The following is an 8,405-nucleotide window of genomic DNA, read 5'->3' as shown; positions in this document are numbered from 1 at the left end:
CCATCTCCCTATAATTGGTACCAAATGACACATCTTTTCCAGGAACCTTGCTAAGAAATTATTGCTACATATCAGTTCCTTATTATTAGGAAACTACAGGACCTGGAAAATAAAATGTTACCATTAGTTTTTTGTGTTTTGCTGTGATAGCAGCACATGCTAAACACTGTAACTTAATTTGGATATATGTATATGTTGCTGTTTTGTTGTTTCAAAATAAAATAAATAATTTGTGAAGGAGTTTTATGGCATTAAAAAGCCACCAAACTACACCTCACCTAAAGGAGCATAATGTAGCGACCATGTTTATGGTGGACATTTATTCTCTGGCTCATTAGTAACATCCATTAGATTATTACTACAGTCTTGGCTCTTTTTAAGATGTTTGGCATCCCAGCATAATTAACTTAACCTTTGTATTTCTCTCTCTCTCCACTGCCCGATCCCTTCACTATTCTTCACCATCCTCCCTCTGTCTGCTGCCAGGGTCTGCTCTGTCCTTGGCTGTGTCACACACATCCAGCTGTCTGTCTTTTAGTCTTTTAGGAGACACACAATGACCGTCTCCATGTAGAAAACAGTAATTTATTGTTTTTTATGCTTCTGCCCCGTCTAACCTTCGGACATTTTTGTTCCAATCAATGGCTCCTCCGGACTATTCATGATTGACAGTCATTGTGGAAGAATATTTCACGCAAAATGTGAATTACAATGACAACCCCATCACCATGACATATCACTGCAATCCCTTATTGCTCTGCCCACTTCCCATTTAAATGATTATGGTTTTCTTCTCTGCCTACTGCTGTATCACTCCCCGACATATTTTGAAATTATTATTCTCACTGTGGCTCGTTTCCCTTGACATTTCTAATTGAAACAGTGGTAATGTCATTACTAAACCTTTTGGTAATTATAGGCCGGGTATTATTACTGTCTGGCACAAATCTACACAGCCTACAAATGTTCTCCTGGTTGGACGGGGATGCCAAATATGACTGTTGAGTGTGAATTTTTAACCTCTTAAAAAAAACGATCAGCCTCTATTCTGTTTTTCAGGGTTGTAGCGGGTTCAGTTTTAAAGCTAGACCAAGCACTGCCCACCAGCCGGAGCAAACAGTCTCATTTTAAAGCTGAACAATACACTACAAGATGTTTCTGAAAACATTCTATTCGAGAAAAAGCATTACAGTAACAGAATATTGATTCATATTTGATCAGCGCTGCCTAGTTTGACCGTTTGATCGAAGTTCGCGAGTGATTGACAGCTGCCTCCATTGAATGAACAGCCAATAGGAAGGCTCTCTCTCTCTGAATTTGACCTGTGATTGGCCAAAGTCTCCCGTCACTGGTAGATTTTTTAAAGCCTGAAAACAGAGCCATGAGGAGGTGAAGAAGTCTAGTTTTCTCTCAGAACACTTGAATTACAATATACTGAAAGGTTATTATCCAATATTTGCTCAATGATGCCAAAAATATTTTGCCTACTGACCCTTTAATGTGATATTTTGAAGGAATTACTGACCATTTTTTTTTATCAATTCTCGAGTGGTAAAAAAAAAGATTACATTCAGCACCAAATTTGTGTAACAAATGGTATCAACCCAATAGTTGCTGCAACAATTTATGAGATATAATAAAACATGGGAATGGCCATTATATATATCACAATATTCTGAGGCCTTGTACACTTTCACAATTTATTCTAATTCAGTCATTCATTTTTCTTCTGATTTATGACTAGAAAAAACTTGACACACAAATATACTTTCTTTTTTCCCTTTTTTCAAGGCTTTTTTCATAGATGCAATCCACTGTTCGTAATTACAACAGTCTATAAACCAACTTTTAAGTAGATGAGCTTACAGACAAATCGATTAAGTACACTAGAGAAAACAACCTCAACATTCAAAACCGAAACAAAACCAAGAAAATAAATAACAATAACAATAATGACAAAAAGAAAGAAAATAGTTAAAAAAAAAACACACACATAAAAAAACCCAATAATAATACAAAAATACGAGAGTAATAATAAATTAAATTAACAAATAAATTAATAGAAAAGCGCAAATATATAGTAATATAATTGACATGGGCACACACATGCATCCTCCTCAACGTCAGGTCAGGTTCCCATCTTTCACATGATGTACACCACTTCTATGTGACATGTTGACTTTTGTATCCACCCCTGAACATCACCCTGTCCCCCCACCTCTATATCCCCTTCCAAAAAAAAAAGGGGGATGTAATGGTACATCTTTATTCTTACAGTTTTTCTCAATTGTTTACACACAAATACTGGTACTTGACACACAATGACCACAACATGTAACTCATGCACCAACCCCCTGAACCAATTCTGCTAAACTACAAGCACAATTCCTGCTTTACACTCAAATTGCAGTTCTAAAACACACTTTTTTCAAAACACTACACACAATTCTCTGCATTTGGCACAATTTTCATGAAGAAAATCTCGTTTTCACAAGGAACACACTGTCATTCAAAATTCTAAAGTCAATTGCCCTACTATGCACACTGACTCATCACATGGGCAAACACCTGTCACACAGTGTTACAATTAGCAATCAGAGCTTTAGCATAAAAGGGCAAACATTGCTTGTGATGTGGATGAGGTGCTGTGGCCAGACCGAAACAGAAGAGAGGATGCAGCATAGTTTTTTTTTTCGTTTTTTTTTACTGTAACTGTATACAGTAAATTCCTCTGTTGTTTTGTATGTAGACCACTGTATGTGCAACTTTGTGTTGGTTGGGATGTACACTGTGTACATTGTTTTTGTGGGGAAAATAAAATATATTTGTTACCGTGTATTTGTGTGTTCTGAGTATAAAAACAATATTCTAAAATATTTTACAACACACTTATGTATGTACTGTCTGTAGTAAGTGTAACACTGAACAAAAAAAAGGCCTAAGTCATTATGATGAATGGAGAAGAAGTGTTTTCCATTCATCATAGTGTTTTACATTGAGCACATCAGTGTTCAACTGGTTCTTATAAATGTCTATTCATATGATGGTTTGTGTGTGTCATTTGAAAACAAAATACCATTTTGAGAAGAAATAACATTGTTTTGAATGTAAAGTTTCATTTTGCAGGAGAATTGAGGGGTTTTGCCCATTGTGTGTGTGTTTTTTGATTTGTGTGTAGAGTTCTGAGAGTATGAGGCATGCTTTCAGAAAATGTGTGTAAACAATCGAGAAAAACTGCAATAACCAGAGCAAAACAAAAATGAACTCCGCCTTGCTTAAACCTAAGTATCTACATTTCTGCACGAATATCCTGCTTTGTACTGTACTGAGGAGGAGGGAGGAACAGAAAGAGCGCGCTTGGAGACGAGAAGCTGCTCAGTTGGTTTTTGTTTGGTGCGCACCGCCTCCTCTCTCTCCTCCTCTCTCCTCTCCAGAGCGCAGATACAGCCTCCTCTCTCTCTCTCTCTCTCTCTCTCTCTCTCTCTCTCTCTCTCTCTCTCTCTCTCTCTCCCTCGCTTTACGAAAGATCTGCTTGCAATTCCTGCCTGCTCTCTCCGTGCCAGAGCCTGCAGCTGTCTCTCTCTGGTGCGTCGCGTCCTGGAAATCGTCGAACCGACAGCAACAGACTATCCCCCCCCCTCTTGTTGTGAAGTGCGTCAGCGCAGAAACCTGAAGGATATCACAACTTTACAAACAATTTCCCAGCACAGTTTAGTTTCGGAAGGCTGAATGGAGACACCTGACAGCGCAGCGTATCTGCGTGTTGTACTGAGATCTTTGCAGCTGTGAAGAGCTACAGGAATGTGGAATACAAGTCTATCTCAGCGGTGAGTGTTTGTAATGCCTTTTATAAGTCCTCCTCTCTCTCTATCTCTGTGTGTTTGTTGGCACTGTGCGTAGGCGTTCCGCAAAATTAAGTTTGGAGCTTATAAACGTCGAGTCTGTGCACGACTGGGTTTCAATGCAAACGTCATTTGCATTGAAACCAAACAACTATACAGCATGTAGCAACAGGTCACTGATATTTTTAATCTGTTGTGTGTAAGATAGTGCTTTTAATACTAAATATGACATATCCCTCTCAAGTTTTATTTACTTGAATGTAAAGTTATTTTGCACTAACCATATAATGGTTGTTTGCAATTACGTACATTCCTGGAAATGTAATTTGCAATGTGCAATACTCTTGACACTTTTTATTCTATTTATTCCTTTATTCTTTTATCTCGTCTTGTTTTTTATTCTTGTATTTATTGTTTTTATTGCGAATCTTTTTTATTCTTATACATTTATTGATCTTGTACCTCCCCATATGCCACCTACACTACAAAAAAAAAGGATTTTTAAGAAAGTAAATATATCTAACTTTTTCTTAATAAGATAATACAATCTTAATTATGGTGTAAATTCTTAAATTAAGTAAAATAAATCTTAAAATCAGCTTAATCAAGAAAGCACAACACTCATTTTAAGTAAACATTTCTTACAAAACAGTTTCTTTGCTTGTAATAAGCAAAATGTTGGCCTATTTTTCTAGTTTTAAGACACATTGCAGTCTTAAAGTGTCTAGATTTATAGTCTAGTTTTAAGAATTCTAGCCAAGCAAAATTTGATTACCCGATTGGCAGATTTCTTTGCTCAAAACAAGAAGGGCTGTTTTTGCAGTGTACTGTGTTCCCTCTGTCATTGATGATTGTGCAGTATGAATGTGTATATGTCTCGGTGGACTGCAGAAACTGAATTGCCCTTCGGGGATAAATAAAGCTATCTGTATCTGTATCTGTATCAACTTATAAATAATCTGTATCTGTATCTGTATCTGTAAAAAGGACCTGCCTCTGCCCCTGACGCCATGACCACGGACCTGAACCTGACCACCCTGCTGAATGTCACGGACCTCCACAACCACACGAGAGGATGCTCCCTCACCAAGACGGGCTTCCAGTTCTACTACCTGCCCACCGTCTACATCATGGTCTTCATCACGGGGCTGGTGGGCAACAGCCTGGCCATCTGGATGTTCGTGTGCCACATGAGGCCGTGGAGCAGCATCTCCGTCTACATGTTCAACCTGGCGCTGGCCGACTTCTGCTACGTCCTCTCGCTGCCCTTCCTCATCTTCTACTATTTCAACAAAACCGACTGGATATTCGGCGACATCCTGTGCCGCCTGCAGCGTTTCATATTCCACGTGAACCTCTATGGGAGTATCCTGTTCCTGACCTGCATCAGCGTGCACAGGTACACCGGGGTGGTGCACCCGCTCAAGTCTCTGGGCAGGCTGAAGAAGAAGAACGCGGTGATTACCAGCGCGTTGGTGTGGGTCGTGGTCGTTATCGCCATCTCCCCCATCCTGTATTACTCCAGGACTGGCTTGAAGCGTAACGCGACCACTTGTTACGACACCACCACCGAGGACGAGCTGCCCGGTTACTTCATCTACAGCATGACTTTGACCGTGTTCGGCTTCTGCATCCCGTTCATCATCATATTTTGCTGCTACTGCATGATCGTCAAGGCGTTGCTCTTCAACGACATGAACAACGCGCCGCTGCGGCAGAAATCCATCCACCTGGTCATCATAGTGCTGGCGGTTTTCGCCGTCTCCTACCTGCCCTTCCACGTCATGAAGAACCTCAACATGAGGGCCAGGCTGTACTTCCAGGGCCCCGACATGTGCGAGTTTAACAACCGCGTCTACGCCACCTACCAGGTGACGCGGGGGCTCGCCAGCCTCAACAGCTGCGTGGATCCTGTTCTTTACTTCCTGGCGGGAGATACGTTCCGGAGGAAGCTGTCGCGGGCCACTAAGAAGCCCTCGAGGAAGGGGGACAACACCCTCCAGTCCAAGAGCGAGGAGACGGCGCTCAACAGCCTGGCTGAGTACGTGGAGAACGGGGACCGGAGGCTGTGACTGGGTGGATCTCTGTTGGCTTTAGATGGACTTTGTATCGAATCAATAAATGCACTGTGTGGACTGTGTAAAACTAAATGGTTTATAGAAGTGTAGGATACATTTAACCCTGTGATAACCATCGCTGCAGCCTGTCGATGTCGATAAGCTATCGTACTGTATCGTCCCGTATTGTACTCTAAATGTAGTCTGAGTAGTCGGTGTCGCTCACACTTCGGACAAAATTAACATTATGATCGGGCGAGCTTGGGGGAAATGGGTTTCCCTACAAGCTCTAATGCCCCGTTCATCAATTTGTTCTAGAAAAAAATAGAACAGAGAAGGGAGTGCACCTCCTTTAACCACAGAGCTGATGCTTAATCAATAGCTATTAAGCAGGTGAGAGCTCGTGGGTTAGGGAAGCGTATACCTGCGATGGCTTTTTAGAAGCAAAAGTAAATGCACTGAACCTGAGATTTGCTGCATGGATGTGCCGTGCAGACGTTGTTATGCACTATGACCGGGGACTCTCTGCTCAGAGGGCTCACCCATCACTCCTCATTTCTTTCTCCATCTGTTACTGACTGGGCGAAGGAACGAGGTCGACTAGTTTTTCATTTTGACAGCTCCGAGGTTGAGGTCTGCGACGGCTCTGTTACCCCGATCCACGATTCTCCCCTTTGTTAACTTGTTCCTTACAGAAAAAAAGATAACAGTATTTTTTTGTGTGTGATGAATGTTTTTTTTGGGCTGTACAGGATGTTGTTGTGACGTTCCAGATTAGTTTGTGCTGTTTTTTGTTCAAGTCACTAATCCAGACCTTTTTAGTGGTGCATGAGTCCAGTATCAAATCCCATCAGTGAAACACTGACTAACCGCAGCCAGGTTCTAACTATTGTAATGCAACATAGAGGATAAATAATGTCTCTTGAATAATAGGGGTGGGAAAAAAAAAAACGATTCACCTATGTATTTTTTACGATTTTGAAATAGATTTTTTTAATGCCAGAATCAATATATTTGCTTCATTTGAGTCTATGCGGAGTTAGAAGGAAGTTACCGCTTTTATTGTTGCAGTCTGAGTAACGTGACGTCATATCCGTATCCGTCAACCAAAACAAACCGCAGCCGGCTGCAACGAGATACGACCTGAACCCTCACATGTTAAAGCCAAAGTGTAAACACTATAAGTATGGTAAAACTTTGGGTTTCACACATTGCTAGGAAAAGCAGAGCTAGATATCATGGCTAAAGCTGCATACTAACTCTGTCATGGACAGGAAACGTTATCGTATTGCGGTAACGTGCGGTCAAAACAACCGTCACTCGCATCTCCGTGGTCAAATCAACTGTAGCGCACCCATATACTGACATTTATGTTAAATGCATTCCAACGGCCACGATGGAGCTGACTATGGGTGTATAAAGAGAATGGAGCTAACGGTAAGAGCTAGCGACGGACTTGGCGAAATTAGCGGAAGTATACACGTGTGACTACGTCCAGTTTTCAAAATAAGGTGTTAACAAAAGGAACTGTATATAAGAATATTAATTGGATTATATTCACCAGAAGTATAAAACATTATGTGCCCCTTAAAAATGTAATAAATAATGCCTGACAATGACTGATATGACTTCAGGACATCTCTGACTACATACGTGCTTTGTATTGTATTAATTTGGATCTTTTACAAAGTAAAAGTCCCTAGAAGTGTATGATTCAACTTTTTTTCCGATGGTTTAGTGTTAAAAAAGTTAGCAAAAATCGCAATAACATCGAATCGCAAATACTTGTTCGAATCGCAATACTTAAAAATTGCAATACATATCGAATCGCACCCGAGTATCGTGATACTCGGGAGATAGGTGTATCGTCCCAGCCCTATTAAATAACAGACACACACACATACACACTCAATCACCTGCTTTGTGACTCCAACGTACTGAAGACTTGTTTGTATGAGATACCTCAAAGTAAATACTGCACTGTGTCCTGTGTTTTTGGCAGATAATCATTCATTTCTCTATTGCATCTGTATTAGTCACTCTGGAGAAATGACTGTGGAGTGTAATATTTCAACCCTGGACTACGTAGGTGTTTGATGTCTGTACTAATAATGCCTTTGTAAATCTGTTATGTGGTCAGCTGTGTGTCAAGAAAGGAAGTGAGTCACCTGTACAGGATATTTGGGGCCACGTGTATCTTTGTCAATAAATTTTTGATATTTAAAAACATGCCAGAAATCTTTTAAGATGGTGAATCATTTTTTAAGTCTATGAATTGTAGCATTTCCTCTCCTTCTTGGTGCCAGCTGCACGTGTTCTTAGCTTAAATGTGTGCACTGTTACGATTGAACAAACACTTTTTTGGTAGTGAAGACATTCGTGCAGAGTTTTGTTGCTCCTCCTCCTCCTCCTCTTTCTCCGCGCTCCCTGTTGACTTTATTTGCCAACGAAGCCCAGGAGGAAGTGAGGGGACGAGAGCGGAATAAAGAGTGGCACCTTTTTTCTC

General features: G+C 40.7%; 1 protein-coding gene across 1 annotated transcript; it reads left to right on the top strand.

Moving 5' to 3' along the window:
- Window positions 1-3,494: 3,494 nt before the first annotated feature.
- Window positions 3,495-8,137, top strand: p2ry1 (purinergic receptor P2Y1). Its single transcript, XM_037776166.1, has 2 exons — window positions 3,495-3,827; window positions 4,830-8,137. Exon 2 carries the CDS (start codon window positions 4,853-4,855, stop codon window positions 5,912-5,914), a length of 1,062 nt encoding a protein of 353 aa, XP_037632094.1. The 5' UTR covers window positions 3,495-3,827; window positions 4,830-4,852; the 3' UTR covers window positions 5,915-8,137.
- The last annotated feature ends 268 nt before the right edge of the window (window positions 8,138-8,405 follow it).

Source organism: Sebastes umbrosus, chromosome 7 (genome assembly GCF_015220745.1).
Source record: "Sebastes umbrosus isolate fSebUmb1 chromosome 7, fSebUmb1.pri, whole genome shotgun sequence".
Lineage (NCBI taxonomy): Eukaryota > Metazoa > Chordata > Actinopteri > Perciformes > Sebastidae > Sebastes > Sebastes umbrosus.
The sequence above is the reverse complement of the archived record's forward strand: the minus strand, read 5'-3'. Positions and strand labels throughout refer to the sequence as shown.